At 41.8% G+C, this 24611-nt stretch overlaps 1 protein-coding gene across 1 annotated transcript; it reads left to right on the plus strand.

The window, feature by feature from the left end:
- Window positions 1-1258: 1258 nt before the first annotated feature.
- Window positions 1259-24268, plus strand: VPS37B (VPS37B subunit of ESCRT-I). Its single transcript, XM_065417860.1, has 4 exons — window positions 1259-1374; window positions 19222-19393; window positions 21425-21507; window positions 23072-24268. Exons 1-4 carry the CDS (start codon window positions 1270-1272, stop codon window positions 23573-23575), a joined length of 864 nt encoding a protein of 287 aa, XP_065273932.1. The 5' UTR covers window positions 1259-1269; the 3' UTR covers window positions 23576-24268.
- Window positions 24269-24611: the final 343 nt, after the last annotated feature.

The raw sequence follows: 24611 nt of genomic DNA on the forward strand, positions 1-24611 counted from the left end.
TCCAGACTAAACAAAACCAATTTTTTCAATTTCCCTCATAGGTCATATTTTCTAGGCCTTTAATCATTTTTGTTGCTCTTCTCTGGACTTTCTCCAATTTGTCCACATCTTCCTGAAATGTGGCACCCAGAACTGGACACAATACTCCAGTTGAGGCCTAATCAGCGCGGAGTAGAGTGGAATGGTTATGGACCTAAATGGTTAGTAATGTTGAAAATATCAAAGGGTTGGTACCTTTTATTTGTGCAGGGGTGGGGGGGTAGTTTAGTGCTGGTAAAAGTGCCAGATTGTTATCCACAGAACAGGTACAGCTTGGGAAGGGGCAAGCTTCTTCCTCCCTGACCTGAAGGAGCCACATGTAAGGCGAAGAGGGGAGTTCAGTCTCCATTGCCTAGTCCTTCCCCTAGAGTATCCCAAACCCCATGGTCCAGTCTGTCCAACCCCATCGCTCCCTGCTTATCTTCCTTGTGTCCTCAATACTCCAGTGACTCTGCTTTCCCCAGACCCAACTGCACTCTCCCCCAAAACCCTCAATGCTGCCCTGAATCCACCCCCTCATCAACTCTCTCCCTTAGTCTCTTCACCCAGTTCCCATCAGTGTCCCCACAACTCCCCTCTCAGTGACCCCTGCTCCCCTCCTAGTGTCTCCCCTCAGTGACCCCTGCTCCTCTCTCAGTGACTCCCAGCTCCCTTCCTCTATCTGCCCCTCAGTGACCCCCCCAGCTCCCCTGCTAGTGTCTCCCCCTCACTGAGCCCCTCATCTAATATCTCCCCCTCAGTGACCCCCCCAGCTCCCCTACTAGTGTCTCCTCTCAGTGACACCCCCAGCTCCCCTCGTGTTTCCCCCTCAGTGACTCCCCCAGCTCCACATCTAATATCTCCCCTCAGTGACCCGCCCAGCTCCCCTGCTAGTGTCTCCCCCTCACTGAGCCCCCATCTAATATCTCCACCTCAGTGACTCCCCCCAGCTCCCCTCCTAGTGTCTCCTCTCAGTGACACCCCCAGCTCCCCTCGTGTTTCCCCCTCAGAGAACACCAGCTCCCCTCCTAGTGTCTCCCCCTCACTGAGCCCCAGATTCTCCCCTCCCCACCCCCGCGCGCCCCCTAACTGTCCCTCTCCTGCAGAGGGCGCTGCGGGCGCCGGGGCGTCTCCCTCGACCCACCCGCACGGGGAGCAACCGCAGCGGCACTTCCGGTTTGGTGGCGGCTGCCGGAGCAGGGCCCGGGCGGAGCAGGCGGCGGCTCGGAGGAGCGGAGCGGAGCGGCCGGGATGGCGGTGGACACGCGGCTCCTGGAGGGTCTGACCCTGTGTCAGCTCAACGAGCTGCTGGAGGACGAGGAGCAGCTGCAGGGCATGGCCCTGGGGATGGACGAGGTGAGCGGGGCTGGGGAGAGGGGGCTGGGGTGGGAGCTGAGGCGACGGGCCCGGGGCAGTGAGCGCGAGCCGGGCTGGGGGGTCCGCGGCGTTGTGAGGGGGGCTCACACTCCGGGGGTGGGGTGGGCGGAAGGGACGTGATGGTGGGGGGCGCGGGCCTGGTGGGGGGGCCCTCTTTGAGCTACTTCTCGTCCTGTTGCCAGGAAATCCCGCATGTTGGGGGGCGTCTGCCCCGGGCCTCCCCGCAGCCGAGGGGAGACAGTGACACCCCTCCCCCGGGCCCGTCTCGGAGCTGCCTGAGCTCACTCTGGCTCTTGGCAGATTTGGGGGGAGGGGTCGGGTTAGGCCCCTCCACTCAGGAGAGTGATTCATGGGGCAGGTTAAAGAAACATACTGGCCCCCTCCCCGGCCCAGGGATTGTGGGGGTCCATCTCCCCTTTGCATTTGGTGCTCTCCATCACTACTTGCTAAATGTGATGAGCTCCTGGGGTCCCAGTTTCTAGTCTTGGGTGTAGCTCTACCGACCCCCTCCCCCCCATTTTCACTTAGGAGCAGGTGACCTTTTTCCTCTTTATTTGAGTTGCCGTGCTGCTGTGGGTTTGGTAATAAAACAGCGGATCAAATAAGGAACCTCTGGGTGTTGACTCTTTTCTGTCCCCTATTATATCCTCTTTTGTTTGTTGGCAGTCTATAATGGGGCGTTTCTGCTCTGTTATTCCTCAGTAGCTGGCTAGTACATAAAGCGCAAAGCCAGCCTAGGCTACAGGTTTGAAATGCGGAAAGTACTCAACAGATCATTGTACTCAACTATAGAGACACCACTGTAGCAGAGATTGTATCAGTCTTTCCATTAATACACCTCTTGTTTCCATGGTTTTTGTGCCTTGGGCATAAAAAAAAATTGTGCTCTAGCATAAAACACGTTTATGCTCTCAGTCTAAAAGCAACTGTTTTTTCAAGCTAACAGGAAAGAGAATTCCATGTGGTGCTGTGTGTATGCTGAATGCAGAAGAAAAAAATTAGTTGAGTTTTTATGCTGCTTTTTACGCATTTGTTTTGTTAGTGTATTAGAACCTTAGTAAATATGGACTAGGTGTACTCTTAAAATTAGTGTCTGTTAATTAATATTATCTGTGTGAATACTGTATGCTGTAGTCTGATATAAGGCTAATTCAGTTTTACAAGATCACAGGTCCTCTCACAAGATTTCACAGATGTTTCTATTATGTGCATAACATGAGATGAAGCCTCTTCATACATAAAATGATTAAAGAAGCATAGATGTACCAGAGAGCTAGAGTATGTGCTCTTGTGTTCCTCACTAGATTTAGGATAGTGCTGTTTTAAAAGGGTCCAGTCATGCAGTGTAAAGCCATGGGAGGAAAGCTGGTGGCAGTTGAGAGATCTGCTTTAAAGAAAGCAACTTAAAGTTTTTCTTAGTTTATTTACATGAACTTATATCCTTATGTACTTATCCTTGTGCAGTCATAAGGGGCTGACACTGGGTCTCCTTATATCATTCTGTTAAGGAAGTAACACAAATTGAAACATGTTCAAAGATGAGTTTGAAATAACTACTGTAGTGCATCCTGTTGTGGTTACCTGTTGCATTACATATTGCAAAATGCGAAATATGGAAATAAGTAGGTGATTTGGGGAGTGCCAGACATAAGTGAATTTCCTTTCTCCTGTGGGTTTGCCACTCAGTTTAATGTTAAAGAAACAGCATTTATTTCTTAGCTTTAGTGCTGTAATAACTAGGGTGTGCAGAGATAACTTTGAGATTGTAATAGATCATATGAGAACATTGACAGTCTAATGAAATCCTGTTACACGCTAAATGTAAAGTGAATTCAACAGGGTTATTCTTCAGTCTGAGATAATGGACCAGATTCTCATTTGGCATAAATTGGTGTTGCACCTTTCAGTGGAATCTGACAATCTATGATAGTTGAGGATCTGGCCCATAGGATGTGTAATTTTTTTCAGGATGTACAGGTCAAAATTGGATGTGCGTGGTGGGAGACTAGCATGAGATAAAAATGATAGAAACCCTTTTCAGTCTGTAGAACGAGACGGTATTCTCAAGTTGATCCTATGGTTTTCCTCTTTAGTTGGCAAGAGAAATGTTTTAAATTGTAGAGTAAAGTTCCTCAGGCCTGAGGGAATATTTTGTGGTGTATGGAATGTGTGGCTAGGTTTGACGGTATTCAGTGTTGGGCCAAAACACAGCTATGTTACTGTCTACTATAGTATAGTCCTTTTTATTGTGTATATAGAGGCTTTACCAGAGTCCATTCAATTAAAAACATATTTGCCCAATTCTGGAGTGGTTAACTCTTACTAATGAGTGCTGTCAAATGTCCCTTCTCTATTCTCAGCACAGTCCTAAAAATGGTGAAATCACAAATTTTAATAACTTGGATTTAACTGTGTGCCAGCTTGTCACATTGTTTTGCTTAAAGTTTTCTAACGTTCTGGTGAAATTTGTCTTCCTCCAGTTATTTACTTTAACTTTTTTGAGTATCATTGGGTTTGCAATACAAGGTCCTGATCCAGCAATATTGTGCACATGGGTGGACCCCTGTACCCATGAGGAGACCAGGTGTCTTTAGTGGGGCTCCACACAGGCTTGGGGATCCATTCATATACATCATGCTGCTGGGTTAAGCCCCAAGTCCCTAAAAGGAATAACTTAATTGAGCATGCTCATAAGTCATGCTTCCAGGGACATTTTGTTGAGGTCATTTATATTTTTTTCACTGGCAACATTTACTGGAGCTAATTACTCCACAATTGACAAATCCTTTGTTGTCCTTATTGTAAGAAGAACCCAGCTCATCATAGAACAATATTCTGCTCACAATAAGGAGAAAGATTTGGGAAACCATTTGAATTTTTTTCTGAAAGCTAAAATTAACCAGCCTCTATATTAAAGGGAATGTATTTCTAAGGTGCATTTTGGAGGGATTTGTATATATTGTCACATGTATGTACATGACAACTCCATGAAAATGTCCTTAATGGCATAGCCCCAAGGTATATGTGAGAATGTGCCACTGAAGAGTTTAAGCTACTTTCTCCCTTTGGCTGTGTCTATACTACCACTTTCAGTGCTAAAACTAGTCGTTCAGGGGTGTGAAAAACCCCCCCTCTGAGCGACAAAAGTTTTAGCGCTGAAAAGCGCCAGTATAGACACCGCTTTATTGCCGAATGCCACACTCCCGCTGATAAAGCTACCACTGCTCGGTTGCGGTGGTTATTTTTTTATTGCTGGGAGAGCTCTCCCCCGGCGATAAAATGTGACTACACTGCCCACGTCACAGCACTGCCGCAGCCGTGCTGTAACGTGGGCAGTGTAGACATACCTTTGTAAGGTTATGTTTTTGAAGCCTGTAGGCTTTTAGCACTTGAACAGAGAACATCTTATCTGTTAAATTGGCTTCCTTCCTCATTTTTCTAACTGGGCTCCTAATCTATTAAAGTTCTTCTGAATTTTATAAGCTTTTGGGTTTAATCTTTTAGTACATAAGTAATCTACAATATTAATCTTCATGGCATAACAGTACTGTGTTTACATAAATCAGAGAATCTCAATGTGACAGATTTTGAACTGAGTTGAGCAGCTAGTGGCAGTATGTGTGTGATCTGAGTAATAGAAGATCCAGGAACCTTCTCAGATTCCTTGTGAATATGGATTTTTCCCTTGGTACATGTGTTGGAACTATACATTAGTAACAGTGAACCATCATGATATTGAACTCTGCAGTTCTTTAAAATGTTACAAAGTACAACTGGCAAAAGCATACACTGTCTATGAATTTAAATATGTAAAATCAAGAAGCCAAAAATGTAATTTCCCCATCACCCCCATGACTTCAAAGTACAGTAGTAAGCACAGGAAAGTTTTCAAGTATAGTCTTTTTCTCAAAAGCTGCTTGAAAAGAACTGGCGATAAAACTCAAGCTTAAACCAAGTAAATAGATGCCCAGATTTCTTGGATCCCTAATCCTGTTTTAAAACCACATTGTGTATGTGGTTATGTACTGTTTGGCTAACATGAAACTTAGAAAGTTAGTAATCAAATATGCTAATAACTACAGATTATTTTTTCTTAAGTGTCAAGTTAATAAATTGCCTACATCTAACAAGCACAAATTACTGTTGTTTGTGCTTTCTTCCTAATGTAAAAATGTTTGTTATACCATATTTGCTGCTCTATATATTGTCATCTTTAATGTAATTATAGTTACCACAAGAAAATAAATAATTTAAACTTTAATAAAGGCCTTATTTTGAAAGGTGAATTACATGTTATAAATAGGGCTGTCAAGCAATTAAAAAATTAATCGCAATTAATCGTGTGTTAATTGCACTGTTAAACAATAATAGAATACCATTATTTAAATATTTTGGATGTTTTCTACTTTTTCAAATACACTTATTTCAATTACAACACAGAATACAAAGGGTACAGTGTTCACTTTCTATTTATTTTTGATTACAAATATTTGCACTGGCACCTCCTTTGTCTCGCCGGACCAAGAACTTCCCCCTCTGGCGATGGCGGGCCTGGGGTAAATCAGCCCCACCCTACTCTGGGCAGTGTTTGTGTCCCCCCCCCCCCCCCCTTCTGTGCTCCTTTGGCTGTATTTCCTGGGTAGGCCTACGGGGTGATCCTCCACCAAACAAAAGGAGAATAATATATGGAGATAGATATATCTCATAGAACTGGAAGGGACCCTGAAAGGTCATCAAGTCCAGCCCCCTGCCTTCACTAGCAGGACCAAGTACTGATTTTGACCCAGATCCCTAAGTGGCCCCCTCATGGTTTGAGCTCACAACCCTGGTTTAGCAGGCCAATGCTCAAACCACTGAGCTATCCCTCTCCCCATAGACATAAAAATAAAGGGTGATACCTTCCCCTGCCTCCTCAATGGGGCTGGGTGTTGCCCTGTAGCCTGCCCTGGGGTGTCAGGCCTGCCCTGAGCAGGCACTCAGGCTTGTCTGCTTCCCCTATGGGGAGGAGCACAGCCTCCCCCCCTGGAGAAGCTTACTTCCCTGTTGCCACTAGCCTGGTAGCAGCTTGTCTCTCACTCCCTCCTGGTTTTAAAAGGTCTCAGGCAGCCCTTAACTGGATCCAGGTGTTCCTAATTGATCTGAGGTAACCCCTTCTCAGCTTATAGGGAAGAGGGCCTTTATAAGGCTAACATATCTGCCTTCCCACACCCTCTTGCAGTCGTCCGGCCTGACTTTGTCACAATTGTAAAAAAACAAGAGAGAGTATTTTTCAATTCACCTAATACAAGTACAGTAGTGCAAGCTCTTTATCATTAAAGTTGAACTTACAAATGTAGAATCACGTACAAAAAAACTGCATTAAAAAATAAAACAATGTAAAATTGTAGAGCCTGCAAGTCCACTCAGTCCTACTTCTTTTTCAGCCAATCACTCAGACAAACAAGTTTGGTTACATTTGCAGGAGATAATGCTGCCTGCTTCTTCTTTACAATGTCACCTGAAAGTGAGAACAGGCATTCTCATGGCACTGTTGTAGACGGCGTCGCAAGATTAATTTTTTTAATTGCAATTAATTTTTTGAGTTAATCGCGTGAGTTAACTGTGATTAATTGACAGCCCTAGTGATAAATACATATTTTATAAACCATCCAATTTTATAGTGTACATATAACTCACCAACACTGATAGATTCTCTTATACAGGCTCTTATGTAAGAAGGCTGATCCCTTTCCTCCTCTGTTCTAGTTCTCTCCCTTACTGTTCCAGGATTGATCCATCCCTCCAAGTTTGTTGAGCATCACTCTGATGGTTGTACTCTTGTAGTGTTGCTGTACATTTTGTTCCTAATTTTAAAATATACATAGTATGTAAAATCTGTTCCAATTCTCATAACTATTTAATGCTTTCCCCCCCCGAAATTCACAAGTTAATCTCCCAACAAACGCAGGCAAAATGGATTAAAATGTCCACAAATACAATAACTGTTCAGCTTCCGTTAATCTATTTATCAGTTGCTAAGTAAAATAGTTTTCTATCTTTTGTTCTGGGTTTTGTTTATAGAACTGCTAACAGGCAGCTTATACGTTTTCTTATTCAGTTATAGTGTACTCCAAAATGCTGGTTGCATCACAGACAAATAAGATAGTGCACTTGCCCCAGAGACTTTGTACTGCTCTTCACTGTACTATCACCAGTGGGAGCACTAGTGAAGACTGATAGCAGATATTTTTACCACTGTCGTCTAGATCATTGAAACACTGGCCAGGAGGGAAGACTGGCGTGCCTCTGCACTTATTTATAGTCTGCTTTACGGTGCTCATTGACATAGTATTTTCTTACATATATTTTTACTCCTGCAACACTCCAATGAGGTAGTTATCCCCAGTCTATACATAAGGAATGATGGGTTTACGTAATTTGCTCTTGGTCACCCAGGAAGTCAGTAACAGAGCCAGGAATTGAACCTAGGTCTCTTGAGTTCTAGTCCATTGACTTAACCAACACCACCGTGCTTCCGGTTCATATTTTCAGGCTGCTGTTACTGCTCTTTCAGCAGAACTTGGGCCTTAGTATACCACAGGAGGCAGAAGATCAGATGGCCCCACTGTTTCTTCAACAACTAATCTTTGCAATTTTGAAGAGAGATGAATTAAAGTTTAAACTCAGATTGGTATATTTTGGGATAATTTCATATAATATAAATAAATCAGTACTAAATCTAAATAAGATGTCAAAAACAACCCAGAGAAAATTTATGCTAAATATCCACAATAACCTGATGATTTAGTTCTATGGGATGGGTACTGTCATTTATTATCTATTTCTACAGTACCTAGCCCAAGAGGGTCCTGACCTGGTTGGCCCTCAGTGCAACTGCAGTGTAAATGTTAAATATTAAGAACTTGGACTGAATCAGCCAGACTCTGCTGTTGTAGGTTTTTGATCCATGCATCTCATCCCATCCTATGTATTTGGGTGAGTGCTTGAATTCTGTGCTACTTGATAGAGTTCATACACTACCACTGAAACAAAATGAATAATTTTTGTAATGTATAGAAGCTGAGGGAGATGGCTTCAGTCTGCCTTTGCCAGAAGGCCCTAAAATCTAGTATATTCAATCTTTTGGAACAAGGGTTTTGAGTGCACAAGAAGAGAGGAGTTGTAGCTTTAAATACAGTATGTGCAGAGTATAGTATCATTTGAGTCTGATGTTAAGGGAAAATGTGTCTCTTTCTATTAACTTAATCAACAAGGAATAAAAAAGCACTTCAGTAATGTATTTCAGTGTGTACATTTAAGTTAACATTTTCCCTCCACCTGACAATGAATATATGACAAACTCAGAGGAACATATTCATTTGTTGCTTTCAGTAGATTATCTAAAGCTAGACTCTCTGGAACTCCACTTAGTAAATGTGAACATAGTGGGGGATACAAAATGAGGAGGAAAAACTATAAGGAAAGTCCTCATCTTTTAGGTTCAAATTTGAAAAGTGAGAGTAACAATGGCTAGTCTTGCACTGTGCTGCAGGTGCAGCATTTTAGAGCAAGTAAAACTATGATCATACCAGTTTCACTTTATGCCACAAGTCCTAAGTGTACTGAAACACTGGTATTCTGAAAAGACCGAGGGTGCAGAACTGGTAGTCAGTGCTGGTTCAATTGACTTCAGTTGGTAAAAATAAAGGAAACCTGCCAAAGTACCAACATGTATCTTAGAAATGTGGACTACCAACTTGTTCATAAGTACGAACTTTGCTCTTGCTTTTCTGAAATACTCTTAGGTTGTGTTTATACCAGGGGTAGGCAACCTATGGCACATGTGCCGAAGGCGGCACGCGAGCTGATTTTCAGTGGCACTCATGCTGCCCGGGTCCTGGCCACCGGTCCGAGGGGCTCTGCATTTTAATTTAATTTTAAATGGAGCTTCTTAAACATTTAAAAAAACTTATTTACTTTATATACAACGATAGTTTAGTTACATATTATAGACTTATAGAAAGAGACATTCTAAAAATGTTAAAATGTATTACTGACACGCGAAACCTTAAATTAGAGTGAATAAATGAAGACTCGGCACACCACTTCTGAAAGGTTGCCGACCCCTGGTTTATACTAAAGAATTTTTGCAAAAATTTCCCACTGGTAATAAAATGCTAGCAGCAGCTAGAGCTTTGTCTACACTAGAGCTCCTACCAGTGATACCACCAGGTCTGGTGGTAGCAGAGTGGGAGTTACTTTGCTAAATGTCTCCAGTGTAGACAAAACCTTAGATGCAAGGAGGTTAAGTCTGTTGCAATGAAAATAATTTTCAAATAAGAAATTGTCACATTTGGGCAATTTTCTTTCACACAGTTAAATCTACATACCTATTTGATAAGTATGTCTTGTTTTCTAACCTGCTTACACAACACAATTCCTTGTGTTTTATGTATAAAACAAGTTATACAAGCCTTTTAACCAAGTTTTAACCAAATTTTCAGACACTGAAATTCCTTGACCATTTAAACACTTACTGAAAGAATATTTTACTAATCAAATATTCAAAATTTGTAGTCTTCCTTTAAGGAAGACTTAGCACTGTCTTAACATAGCTTCTCATTTTGGCTGTTTTCTTTTGTGTTTGTACAATAGTGGCAAAAGTAAAGAGAGGGCAAAACATGGGAGTATTAGGGTATGTGGGGTTGGGAAGGGAAGCCTGAAATTAGTGTGTGAGAGAATTAAATATAAGGCAGGTTAAGGGCTGCAGCTTGGAACATTTTTTTGTGAATTTATAATTCACTGAAAATAAGGATTTTGAATGGAAATGCTGACAGTGTATTTACTGTATTGCCTGCCAATGCAAGATTATAATTATGGTAGGATTTGCCAGACTTTGTGGCTAGCTGGGGTTAGTCTCATTCAGACCTTGCATTACAATAGGTATCTGGTTTGGAATTGTTCCCTTAGGAACACACATTCTAAAACTAAACTACACAGTAACTGACCACCATTGCGCCACACAAATGAGTCTTGGAGAATCTCTTATGTAAACCAATGTTTTTAAGTGTTGAACAAGCTTCTTTGGCATGGCAGCAAAATCAGGGTTTTGCTCTTTTAAAAAATATATGCCTAGGTATGTGTGACCATGGTTTCAATTTCTTGCCACATAGTCTTGTGCCTTTATAATTATATATATTTAGTTTCAGAATGACCCACTCAGCATTAAGCAATCCTTCTGTCATTAGGTTCCTCTTCTGATTAGCTCAGTATTGTTGCATTGAATGTTCAGTGGGATGTGGTGAAAGCTCAAGTAGTTACATTAGAAAGCTGAGTTTAGATCCCCCTCTCAGGTGGTACTGTCTTGTTGTCAATTCTGACCAGTGTTCTCCATCTGTGCTTCAAATTGCACGTTGAAATTTTTATCTAACTTTCATTAAGGTACTCTACCAATCCCATGGGCAATTCTGCAAATGTTTAGTGAGCTGCTGGTTTGTTTCATTTGGATTTAACTGTTTGTCTGTACTTGGATTATGTACTTGAAAACTAATGTTTGTAGTTTGTGTCTTAATTTCCAGATTTGATCTCTTCTGAGCAAGTCTCAGAGGGAAGGCTCACATACAAGTAGCTGAAAGACGCATTCCTCCCTGCTGGCTGGAAAGGGATCTGAGGGAGATTGCTTGAGACAGTTTTTGGTTTAGATTTCATATCCTTTTGTACAGCATATTTAAAAGTCTAACTGTTACTTCAGTTTGCACTCAGTTTACATAATGGGAGGGCTTCCCTTAAACATCTCATTTCTTTCAGCTGAAGGTCTTCAGTTGGCTTTGGTGATCTTCCTTTAGCTGACCCCTCTTTGCTGTACTGTCCTGATGTCTAACACAGTATAAAACAGCCCCACAGTTGACCTAGGAAATGTATTTGGGATTGCTATTCACTTTAAAATAATGGGATCATTTAATTTGTCTAATAGTGTAAGTAGACAGGCCTAAAGAAGTTACAAATTTTTACATGAGATGTGTTTTGCTTCCATTAGACTTATAGACACACAAGACAGTTTATATATCTTTTTTTTTGCAATAACTACATAAATTGGAGCTATATTTTACATGGATACAAACATTTTCATAACATGATTTAATGTAGACATAGTCATGTTTAACGTATAATACCATGAGAAGACTTATTCAAGTTGTATTAAAAATGAAGGTTGGTAATTTGCATCTTGACTGGTCAAAGATGAAGAATGTCAGCGGAACTGCTCTATTAGCTGGGAGTTCTGCTTTTCCACACGCTCAGAGAACATCCAGGCAGGAAAATAATCCAGTATTCGGATTTGTAGCATTTGTATTTCCATCTTAAACCCACCTAGAATGCATTCTGGTTCAGGTCATTATTCTCCTCCTTTCTTTTCTCTCTCTGCCTGCAAACACCTCCAGTTGTACACACCTGTGACATCCACTGAGGTGAAAAGAGAAGTTGAGGTTTCTCAAGATGATACGTCCACCTGAAAAACCAGGCGGAAGATACTTAGGTGATCTTTTTTCATATATTATGGAAGGTAATCTTTGAGATCCTCAAAGGTTTCAGTTACTTTGTCTTTCTCTTCACTGGAGAAACTTCTAGATTTACTAAGGCTTGGTTTATACTTAAAAGTTTTGCTGGCTTACCTATGTCAGAAAAAAAACCTATGTGGAAAAATCACACTGCTAACCCATTTAGATATACCCCAAAAGCTCTAGTCTGGGCATAGTATAGCTTATTTTGTTTGAGGAACTGGTATAAGCTGTAGCAGCAATAACTGTGCCTCCATCTAGGAGGCTTTTGTAGTACAGCGACATTGGCAAACCATTTCTAGTGTAGACAAAGCTTAATTGTGGAGACTAATTGGAAGAAAACGAGTGTTCTGTTATTAGTTTAGAACATTCACAGCTTATTTTGCAGGCCTGATTTTTTATAATGCTGAACAATGCAGTTCTTGAATCTATTTCTTCTGAATTAAATAAAATAACCGTAAATAACAAATTGCAATATGTTGACCAAAACAGTGTTTTTAATCTTAATTGTAAAATTGTTTAACTTACTTTACATTCTTTGGAGGCGGACAAAATTGAGGTTGCACTTCATTCAGCTAACCATTTTCATGAAAACTGAGACATTATCACGTTATGAAACATTAAGAAAAGTAAAGATTACTTAAGCAGTAGTGTTTGATATGATGGTAAACACCAATCATGTTCACCTTCTGTAGGAAAATTTGGTCTTGTTAGAGATGTAATGTAAAACGGGCTGAGTCACTGAGTTCATCATGTTCTATTTTCAATGCACCTTAAACTGTGACACACTTGAAAAGCTGTGTTTAACAGATTGTTCTTATAACTTATATGCTTTAAAAATAAAGTTTAGTTTTTTATCATCTATTTAAATAAATATCTTCTGCCGGTAAGTTACTGAAATAAATAAAATAGTTTGCTTCGCAAAGTTGTCATTCTTCAAAGGGTCATAGACAAAGCCTACTTTTGTGGCAGAACATCACAACTTAGCTATTTTGTGGATGGTACTATTTGAGGCTGATTCTGATAAGTTTGTGCAATTTGGAGGCAGCCTGTTATGCTAATACATTCCCTCGATGTTTACATTTATCTTCACACCACGTTTGTGGGATAATTGGGTATTATCCATGATTTACAGGTGGAGAAAGATGAACAATCTGAGACATGGGAGTTAGGTGAATTGCCCAAGGCCGCTCAGGGTACATCTACACAGCCAGTGGCAGCCCACAGCATCAAGCCTCCAAGCCCAGGTCGACTAACTCAAGCTCTTGGGGCTCACGCTATGGCTCTAAAAACTGTACTTTTAACTTGCAGCTTAGGCTCTGAAGCCCAGCCCTCTCCCTGGACTTCAGAGCTCGAGGCCGAGCCGCAATGTCTACACAGCTGTTTTTAGTACTGTAGTGTGAGCCCTGGAAGCCTGAGTCTGTCGACCTGGTCTCGGGGACTTATTGCCATGGGCTGTGTAGACATATCTTAAGTGAATCAGTGCCAAAGCCAGGATTAGAACTTGGGGCCCTCCAGCTCTATCTCCTGACTTCTTCCTTCAGACCATGCTTCCTCCCAGCAATGATAATTTAAATGTGTTCTCCAAGGTAACATAAAGGCTATCACAGGGTTGGGCATTTGACCTGTCCAAAAATTATTGGTCAAATATTTTAAAGCACTAATTTATTAGAACAGTAACAAAAAAGAGTAAGACTTTGTTCTCCACTAGGCTTAGCCTTAGATATTTGTGCCTAATCAAGTAACCAAGTTACTTAGCGTGTTGTTTTAACTCAAAAATATGAAGCACAATGAAATGAAGTTCTAAAAAAGGAAACAACGACACCATGATGCAATCAGAAATGGAGTCCGCCACCTACATCAGAGTGCTGCTGTTGGAATATTTGACTGGTCAGTTGACTGAATTGCCAAATCTACTATTACTTAAATTGGCTTGTGTGTCAGCTGTTGGGAATGGGGCAGGTTTTGAAATGGGGAATATTCCTTCATTACACAACAGAGGTAGGGCAGCCTGTGAGGCTCAGATAATGAAATCATAGAATCTAGAGCTAGAAAAGACCTGTTAGGTTATCCAGTCTGTCATCTGCATGCCAAAACCAGTTTGTTTCCTTTTGTACATTTACTATAGTTTTGTCTAGTGTTAAACATGCCAAAGATGGAGCCTCTACTCCTTGAAAACAACAAGGAGTCTGGTGGCACCTTAAAGACTAACCGATTTATTTGGGCATAAACGAAATGCCCAAATAAATCGGTTAGTCTTTACGGTGCCATCGGACTCCTTGTTGTTTTTGTGGATACAGACTAACACAGCTACCTCCTTTTGGTCCCTGTATATACAATGTGCTGCGTTCCCCTCCATCTCCTGTTTCTTTAGCAGATATCTAAGCTGTTAAGAGTTGTGCTGATGGTCTATGTGTTGATAGGAAGCTGATGAGGTTGTATAAATTAGGTTGTTAACTAAGAACAGACATGTTTTTTTCAGTTACATTCAAAATCCAGGGAAGGGCAAAGAGGGTGGAGTGATGTTGAGCAAATTGAATCTGGCAAAATTGGGGCGGGGGGGGGAGGGGAGAGAGAGAGAGAACTTATTTTCACGCTTTTAAGAATGACAAACCATTGCAGGAGGTTTTTTTCAGTGCTTTAGGTGGCAAGATGAGGACGAACAAATGGGAGCAACCATGAAATATTACAGTCTTTAGCATTGGATTTGGGTAGAAGTGGTTTTTTTTTCTTCAGGGAATGGAGTGAATGAGGTTGAAAATATGTGGTTGGGACTTGCTGCCCTTTATTCTGGGGGAAATCCTCTGAAAGTAAAACAAAATAGCAAATTCAGTTTGTCCTAAATTGAAAGAAATAACTTGAGTTTTGGATCCATATCACCGTTGACTTACTGGTGTGCTGAGTGGGTGAGATGGGTCAGGTAGAGGAGTACAAAAAACAAGGGCAAGATATAGCGCTTACTATACCTCAAGTACTAAGGATGATATGCATTTTAAATACAGCATTAGGCAGTGTTTGAAGTTGGCAGATTACATTACATACGATCCAGAGCCTTTCAAAAGAGAACAATTACTTCTGAAGACATTATACACTGCCCTTAGTGCTTTGAAAATAAACATTCTTTTTATTTTGATGCAGTCTGAGCACAGGACTGGAAGCTAGGAACACTTGGCTTCTGATCCTAGCTCCCTCTGTGGCATGGAACAGGTCACTTGAACTCCCAGCTTTCCTGTCTCAGAAATAGGGAATTTCATACATACATACCAACTTCAGAGATGTTTCTGAGGATTCATTAACGTATAGACAATGCTTTGAAGATAGAAAGTGGTGTATAAATGCAAAGTACTGTGAGCCAGATTCTTCCATCCTTTCTAATGTTTAGTAGTATTGTACTCCACAAGCATCCTTACTGAATTAAATGAGATTCATCTTAATTAAGGTAGTACGATCAGTGAATAATATTGGTATAATCTGTTTTTGTATGATAAAAGGTGGTTTTGGTCTTGGTGCTGGGCATCACGTGTTCTTAGTAGTCATTGGCATTCTGTACTGGAAGGAATCCTTTGGCCTGACTGTTAAAAGTATCTGTCTATCTCTGTATAACATGACTGCACAAAATACTACATGTAGGTGTGTCTACAGCACTTTACAAAATATAGGCATTGTATCTGTTGGTCTTGAAAAATTAAGTCCCTTTACCAATGCAATTTAATCAATAATACCAAGTTTTAGTCTGCATGCACACTGGCATATTGGAGAACTATATGTTAAACTAGGAAATGGGCAGACGTTGGCACAGAGTCTGTACAAAAGGCTGATGAGAGGAAGGAAGCAGCAGCTAAAATAACGGGTGGACAAGGCGGAAATATTAAGGAGTAAAACTGATAACACGGGGAGGATTAGGGAGAGAACAATAAACAAAGTTAAGTGGAAAAACTTGCATAATTAAAAAAAAAACCAACAACCCAAACAATCCAGTAATAAGGTCGCTCTGGGGACAGAGACTTACAGTTGAGTTTAAGTCAAGGAAAAGGAGAAGGGAAACCAGAAGTCATGTATGCAGAGAGATTTTTCAGCAGTTTCAACTTAACCAAACATTTTAGGAACGCAGATGCTAAAGGGAGCTAATATATTTAGGTAACAGAAGTGGAAGTTGTAATTTTATTATTAATTCTATCTTTATTGGGTAAGCAAAGTGAGGTTTAATGCTCAGCTTGATGATCTGTGTGTTGCAACTGATCAATTCCAGAATTTCAGGGAGTGGTCCAGGCGTCAGTGGCCAGAACCCTATTGATTTGGGGGAAAGGGGAAAAGGAAGGACACTTGTAGCCCCCGGCATCTGGTTAACAAAGCCAGCCACTTCAACCACTTCTATAGTTGTCCATGGATCGAGGAATCTCTTAATGGCAGCCATTAACATGTTCCAGCATAGCAATACCCCCATCTTAGCTCTGCCTGTTCTCCCAATATAGTTTTAAACTGACACCCTGAAAGAAAGGAAAAATATGGGGGGGTGGGGGACACAGAGAGCTCCTGATATAGAGGAGAGTGAGGCCCTGGCATGGGGGTGAGGGGAAGGGGGAATGGGAACACACAGAGCCCTTGGCATGGATGAAAGGGTGTAAGCAAAACCCCTAGTGGGGAGAGATAAGACAATAGTTTGGAGGAAGGTAAACATGGGGAACACAGAGCCCCTGGCATGTGGCAGAAGAATGAATGGGAGCCAAGGGGTTGAGGGAATGAGCTTCTGGCATGGTGAGGGAATGTAGAATGGGGAGAGACAGAGCCCCTGTGATCTGGTGGAGTGACTGAGGGGAGACAGAGCCCCTGACATGGGGAGGGGACAGCTGGGGCACACAGATCCCTTGGTATGAGGGAGTAGGACTGAAGGCTGCAGGGAGTCTGAAACAGAAGGGATAGGAGAGTGGCACACAGGTCACTTGTCGGGTGGGGAGAATGGAGAGATGCAAGGAGCTCCTGGTGTTTGCAGTGCGCTCACACTTAGCCCTTAGAAGTAACAAAGTGTGCAACTCTATAGTATAAAGCTGATTGGAGATTTTTGAGGGAGGAATTAATTGAATTTAAACAGGTAGTGTGGAGAATCAGTTTGAGCATTCATTAGTCAACAAAGTGCAGTGTGGTGAATCTGCTACTGCTCTTCTCCTTATGCTGTAGAGTGGCTAGGTCACAGTTCTGTGGCAGTTGGAGGAGGGGTCACAGAGGCAGGCCCTAGGAGGAGCATAATGCTGAAAGCTGTTGGGGAGCGGACTAGGGACCTGCGGCTGATAGAGTCTTAGCCCTGAATTGCCTACAGTGTTTGCATGAGGCATGATGCACCTTGTGGCATGCTACCAGGGATTATTTCACAAGGGACACTGGTGTACCACTGCACTCCCAAATTTACCATGGAAGCAAAATCTTCCTATCAAAAGGCACAAGAGGATGAAGAAATAAATAAAATTTCTTGTGAGAATAAATAGTGCAGGATGGTAGACACTGTGTTAGTCCAGCAGGCAAAGAACACAAACTACTGAAAGTTGTAGAGATCTTTCGTTGGATTAAATAATAAAGGCAAGCTTCAGAGAATCAGTCCCCCTGGCAGGCCATGGGAAAAGAGTACCATGGTGTTGATTCAGACTGAACAACTGAAATAAAATCTCTTACATTTTTCCCTTTTGATGTCTAAATCTTGTTTTGAAGTCTAAATTGAAATCCTGCCAAGGTAGCCTTTCCCACAATGCTCTGCTTTCCCAAAGTCTCATGAAGACTTCCTTGAAAAATTGCTGGTTTTGGACAAACTTGGAATATCTCCTACAGTGATCTTTGTTTCTTGCTTTTTGAGAACTGGCCATTCATTCTTTGAGAACAGCGTCATTCAAACTAGGATGTGTCAATTGGAAGGATTAAACTGAAAAAAAAAAAAAACCTTTTGCCCATAACCCAGAATTGCTTTATTAACACTATTTGGAACAATCTGTAGGAGAGGGAACCATAAAGGAAGCAATTCTTGATTTTTGCTTTTCAGTAATAGAGGAAGGATGGTATATTTTGCACTCCGTTTACATCTTTTATTCTAGGATCTCAACACATTTTACAAAAAAGGCCTTGCCTTACCCTTCAGCAATCACCATTTTAAAGAGGGAGAAATTTATGCACATAGATTAAATTACTTGTAAGAGGACACACAGTGAGTCAATGTAGCCTGGAATAGAACATAAAACTCTGGACTCAAAATCTTATGACTTGACCAGTAGACCAGACATCTTTCACATAGATTTAGAATTGGGATTAGAATAAATTCTTCAAATGACAAAATGCGCACACTCTCCCACTTCCTTGCAGATATTTTCTGAATAAACTCCCCAAAAGCTCTGTCTACAGTGTGAGAAGAATGGGCTAGCCACAACCATATTCAAAACATCAAGCCTGGCTCTTTCAGGAATGTAGCGAGAGCTAGAACTATTCCAGTTTCTACTTTGGTCAGTGATTTAAGAATTTAAATTAAAAAAAACCTGTACTTGCAAAAACCCACCAGTATCAGTGATTCCTCCTCCCCTCTGCAAAAAAGGAAAAAAAAAAAAAAAAGATACGCAACTCCTATGGTTCTCTTCTCCAAAGCATGAGTGCCTCCCAAGTATTTAAAAATAAAAACTACTATATTCGTCATCATTTCCACTTTGTGCCAGAGACAACAATTTCATAAGCTTTCTGCTTGTGTGAAGGAAATGAAAGCAAAATCAAAGAAATAAGTCTTTAATTTCATTCTGAAAGTGATTGATTCCACTCTTATTTCCTGTGGTAGAGATTTCCATAGGTGCAGTTCCTTTTAAGTTTGTTTCCAGCATTCATGAGCCTCTCCCACAATAGTCCTTTCTATTGTAGGCATTTCTAATATGCTCCTTGCCATATACATTTTACCTGTGTCTTCTAGAGCTGCTTTGTTACTTTTTTAGCATAAGGCTAAAGCACAGTTTTTGAAATGGATTTTCATAGTAGACTGGACAAAGCACAGAAGATATGGTAGGAAACAAATCTACAATGATTGGAATAAGGGTTGTACAAGATGACCTAATAGATCTTTCCCATCTTTAGTTTTTTGGCTTACTATGCATTGTTCAAAAATATCAGCATCTGTTTTAGAATCTGATTCAGTGGTGATGAGGATGACTCAAGACAGTTTGGATTTTGCTGCTCAGTCAAATTTATAGAAGTCTTGTGTTGTCTGTGTAGATATCAATATTTGTCTAATATATCACTGTCCCATTATACCTTACATATCTTTCTTTTGCAGGCCCAAAATGTTCAGCTTAGCAAGGAAATGACTCTTGCCAGTAACCGTAGTTTGGCTGAGGGCAATCTTTTGTACCAACCAAAATTGGACTCTCTGAAAGCAAGTTTGAACCAAAAATATCAGGAGCTGCAGGTTCTTTTTGAAGCATATCAGATCAAGAAAACCAAGCTAGGTATAACATGTTCTTGTGGTTATATCTCTCCTATTTTCCTGTACTTTTCTCTATTACTCTAAAATATGGATAGATATACTCTCTTTTCGGATGCATGTCCCTAATTCTTAGCTGTGTGTATATAGAATATCTGTATGAGTAAAAGAACTGAAGTGTCAAAATAGTAATGTTTGGATTATAGATCATTCTCTATTATTATTTATTATTTGTACTACCATAGCACCTAGGAGCCCTAGTCATAGATCTGGACTTCATTGTGTTAGGCCAGGGGTGGCCAACCTGAGCCTGAGAAGGAGCCAGAATTTACCAGTGTACATTGCCAGAGCGCCACAGTAATACATCAGCAGTCCCCCATCTGCTCCCCCCACCGCTCCCCGCCCTGCCAATCAGCGCCTCCCCCTCCCTCCCCGCACCTCCCGATCAGCTGTTTCGTGATGTGCAGGAGGCTCTGGGGGGGAGTGGGGAGGATCGAGGGCACGGCAGGCTCAGGGGAGGGTGCGGGGCCTGTGGCAGAGCCAGGGGTTGAGCAGTGAGCACCCCTCGGCACATTGGAAAGTTGTTGCTTGTAGCTCCAGCCCCGGAGTCAGGGCCTATACAAGGAGCCACATATTATCTTCTGAAGAGCCACATGCGGCTTCGGAGCCACAGGTTGGCCACCCCTGTGTTAGGCACTCTAGAAGCACAGAACAAAAAAAAATCATCCTTGCCCCCAACGAGCTGACAGTCGATAGTAGATCTGGAAAATCCCACTGTTCTCATAGATTATTAATAAGGCTGCGAGTTTGTCCCCGAGGTCATGGCTGTGGGAGGGGCAGAGGGTTGGGGCACGGGATGGGGTGAGGCGGGCTCTGGGCGGCAGTTACTTGGGGGACTCCTTGGAAGCGGTGACATCGCCCTTGCTCAGCTGCTAGGCGGAGGCATGGCCAGGTAGCTCTGTTCACTGCCTCCATCTGCAGATACTGCCCCCGTAGTTCTCATTGGCTGCAGTTCCCGGCCAATGGGAGCTACAAAGCCAGCAGTCTGGGCGGAGGCAGTGCGCAGAGCTGCCTGGCCATGCCTCTGCCTAGCAGCTGAGTGGATGAGGGGGATGTCGCCGCTTCCGGGGAGTTCCCAAGGTAAGTGCCGCCCAGACTTCCGTGCCCCAACCCCCTGCCCCGTCCCACACCCAAACTCTGCTGCTGCTGGGGCGGAGGGGAGGCGCGGAGCCAGGTGGGGAGCCTGCTGGCCCTGCCAACCCCCCACTCCAGCAGCAGCGGGGGTCCTGGGCCGCGCGCTGCCGCCTGCCCCCCCAGCACCCAGGCCGCCCTCCCCCAGCACCCGAGGCCCCCCCAGGCACCTCCCCTCTCCCCAAGTTTTAGTCACAGGTATGTTTAGTCACAGGTATGGACAGGTCATGGGCTGTGAATTTTTGTTTACGGCTCGTGACCTGTCCGTGACTTTTACTAAAAATACCCGTGACTAAAATGTAGCCTTAATTATTAAATACATCTTCTGCCACCTAATAAAAAGAACTAGAGACAAGTATGTATTATTGGAATACACATTCCTTTCTATGATTAAAAGAACATACATACCTAACTATTGTTGATCTTTTGTCTGCATATGATCAAATTTCAGTTGACGTTTAAAAAAAAAAAAAAAAAAAAACCTTCAAATTTTTCTTTCCTGAGATTGTCCAACCCAATGAAAATTCAGACCTAGACTGAATATAATCTTGCATTTAATACATTCTTGTTTCATACTTCAAGTTATGAAGTATTTTATCTTAACACATTTACCAACTTAAGTTCATTTGATTTTTTTCAGTTATAAGTTTACTGTAGTGAGTAATTTTTAAATGAAATTCTCAGAAAACACATTAAAATTTTCTACGTAGAATCCTCCTGTCTGGAGTAGTACAAAGAATAAATAATCATATAGTATGTTTGGCCTTTAAAAGAAGCCTTATCCTTACTGGATCTGTATAATTTCAGTCAGAAATTATTACTTGTAACAGCTGCTCCATTAACTATTCTTTTCATATTATTACAGATAAACAATCCAGCAGTGCTTCCCTGGAGACACTATTAGCACTTCTTCAAACAGAGGGGGCTAAGATTGAAGAAGACACTGAGGTAATGGCAGTACATGTGTAGGGCAAATAAGAGATTCTGCTACTCATCTCAGTTACGCAAGGCTTTGAACATGCACAGTTGTAACATACTATTAAATAAAGATATCATAGATCTAAGGGTTTTTCAAAGAATAGGGCCCAAACCATCACTTAAAACTTTTGCAAACAGCCAGTTGAGTTCAGTGGGAATTATTTTGTCTGAGTAAGGATTGCAAGCTTACTTTAAAGATTTTTAACATAAATACTATAATTTTTCTCTAGCTTGTATGTGGAAAGCATGCTCAGGCCATAGTCACCCAGCTACAGGCTCAGGGGCGTGTGTGAAAAATTCACACCCCTGCGTGCCATAGCTATGTCAATCTAATCCCTGATGTAGATGCAGATAGGGGAACAGAAAAATCCTTCTGTTGACCTAGCTACCATCACTCAGGGAGGCGGTGTTCCTACAGTGACTGGAAAACCCCTTCCAGCACTATAGGCTGTCTGTGCTACGGGGTTATGCTGGCATAGGTATGGTGCCTAGCTGAGCTGCTACAGTCCCCATAGTGTAGATGTGCCCTCAGGTTGTTTTCAACCCAATAGCATGTCTGTGTAGAACTCCTTCTAAATAAACATCCAGATGTAATGTTGTTTGCCAGGTGCCTGTATTAATCTAACACAACATGTCAGTCACGCTTGGAGTCTGGGTGAGATGAAAAACAGATGTGAGGCATTCTGTCTTGCTCAAACTGAAAATGTAATATCAGTAATGAGGATACCGAGTGTGCAGTGTTCTGGGGGAGGAGGAAAGCCTCCTCAGAAGCAATGGAATATTCCATTATGATTCTTGCATATCTGTCTAGTATCTGGTCACCCCTCACTGTGCTCAGGTTTTTACAGGCATTGACGTGGTTGGCTCTATTTGTGAATTGCCTGTGGGACATTAGCTTGTTTTCACTACACTGCTTGTTAAGAGTAATAACCAAACCTGTTAAAACTGACTTGTAATCTCAAAAAGTCATGTTCAGGGCAAATTATAATTGGTTATATTGAAATGTATTGTTGCCTGTCTTGATTAAAGTAGCATTTACCAAAGCCTCACTTTGTCCAGGCAGTGAGAATGAGTAGACTAAAAACATGGCTTAATACTGATCTCTGACTCTCTACTGATGCTGGAACCAGTTCTTGCTTGCAGGGTTCTAAGTGGTTTCCTGGTCAGTATTGGCAATGCTGAATCATAAAATGAATGGTTTGGCCAGCCATCTGGAAAACTGTTGAATGTGATTCATTCATGTTTCCAGATGTCAGGGAAACATGAGAGCCCTGCTAACCAAGAGCCAGGTTTAAATGTTCTTGCTACCATGGCTTGGGCACAAAATGATAGCTGAATAGAGATGAACTCAAATACATCTGAGAAATAACTGAGAAAAACATTGCTTGGAATTGTAAAGTATACCGTCTTCTGTCTTCCATGTGCAAGCTGGAACAAATGACAGGAAAGGAGACACAATGCTGTTAGGATATAAGCTATTTCTGGTTCCTTCAGAACATATTACATTCTAACAGGGTTATTCAATGTTTGACAGAATATGGCAGAAAAGTTTCTTGATGGTGAAGTATCGCTGGATTCATTCATTGATGAATACCAGAGCAAACGTAAACTGGCTCACTTGCGACGTGTAAAAATCGAGAAGCTCCAAGAGATGGTGCTGAAGGGACAGAGACTTCCACAGGTTCAGCAGCAGCCTCAGCCAAGAGCACCTGAGACAACACCAGCACCTCAAACTTCCTACTCTTCAGATGCAAACACTCCTCCCTCAGTTATGCCCCGGCGAATACCACCCCCACCTCCTCCATCAGTCCCAGCAGGACGCTTTCCCACTCCATTTACTGCAGCAATGGATTCAGGACCTGCTCTTCCTTATCCAGGAGTTCCATACCCTCCCCTTCCCCCACGAGTGGGAGTTCAATCTGCAGGTCAAATGCCACAGCCAGGATACCCATCTCAGTTTGTATCACAGTACCCTCCAGCACTGCCCCAAAGACCACCACCTCGTCTTCCACCACATCCTGGCTTTATCCTACAGTGAATACATCAGTGCGCCTAACTCATGTATTGGTGCTTAAATTTTAGTCCTTTCTCTGTCCCTCTCAGAGACTTAATATAGGCAATGGAAAACCTCTGTGCTTTGCACAATGGAACACAAAGTTTGGGCTGCAACATGGGGTTGTGAAATTGTACTCAGTAAATGTAATCATTTTCTTTTGTTTCTTAAAATCAGTGACTATGTAAACTATTTTTTGTAGGAAGGTGGTGGGGCCGAATTTTGTAAATCTGGCAAGTTGTGAAACAATGCAGTGGATTTGTTTGCATTATAAGTATGCTCTCAATACTTCAGTGATGGTAAATGATTTTAAGGAAAATAGCATACTTGTCTGACATGGTATTGTGTTCTCATTGCGGCTGGATTTTAAGCATGGTTAATTGTGAGCTATTTATATCTCAAAAGAATTTTCTGTGCTGTCAGTGCTGGTATTTGGGTGGTAACCATTGTATCTAAATGTTAAGCATAAAGCTGCATTTCAAAGAATGCAGTGGAAATGACCTGCATTCTTTGAAATAAACCCAAGGCTCCACATTGGTGGCTGGGTACACTAACTTTGTTCTCAGAGCCTGCTAATCAGAAAATGTTCGGTAGCTTATTTTGAAAAACATTAATTCTTAAAATATTTTTAACTCCTAAATTTGTTGTTGCTTTGGGTTTTTCACAATAAAAATGTGCACCTTTCACTTCTGTACATTGTTACTTTCCTGAAAGTCCCGGTCTTTTGAAATAAGTAACCGAATATCTTTCTCTATTAGGTGATTGATCCTGGAAGCCATGTAAAGAAAACTATTTGTAGTGCCAGTTCATATTTTTGTAGAAACTTCACCGTCCACACCCTCTTGAACCTAGTCTCACCAGCCTCCTTCTGTTTTCCCCACTTTCCTGCCTTGCTGTTAGGGTAGCTGCTTACTTTTTGGTTAATTTGTCCTTCTCATGTGATGGGTTTGAGAAGCAATTTTTTTTTTACACAAGTGTAACTTTTGATGTTGTCTTGTGATTTCAGGAGCCGGAGTGCTAG

The sequence above is a fragment of the Emys orbicularis genome, chromosome 16, assembly GCF_028017835.1.
Source record: "Emys orbicularis isolate rEmyOrb1 chromosome 16, rEmyOrb1.hap1, whole genome shotgun sequence".
NCBI classification, from domain to species: domain Eukaryota; kingdom Metazoa; phylum Chordata; order Testudines; family Emydidae; genus Emys; species Emys orbicularis.

What these genes read in the sequence shown, in the direction of transcription:
- VPS37B (XM_065417860.1), top strand. Translation starts at nt 1,270, where the DNA reads ATGGCGGTGGACACGCGGCTCCTGGAGGGTCTGACCCTGTGTCAGCTC. An exon ending in TGGCCCTGGGGATGGACGAG is followed by an intron (nt 1,375 to 19,221) that starts GTGAGCGGGGCT and finishes TTTCTTTTGCAG; the next exon opens with GCCCAAAATGTTCAGCTTAG. An exon ending in GATCAAGAAAACCAAGCTAG is followed by an intron (nt 19,394 to 21,424) that starts GTATAACATGTT and finishes ATATTATTACAG; the next exon opens with ATAAACAATCCAGCAGTGCT.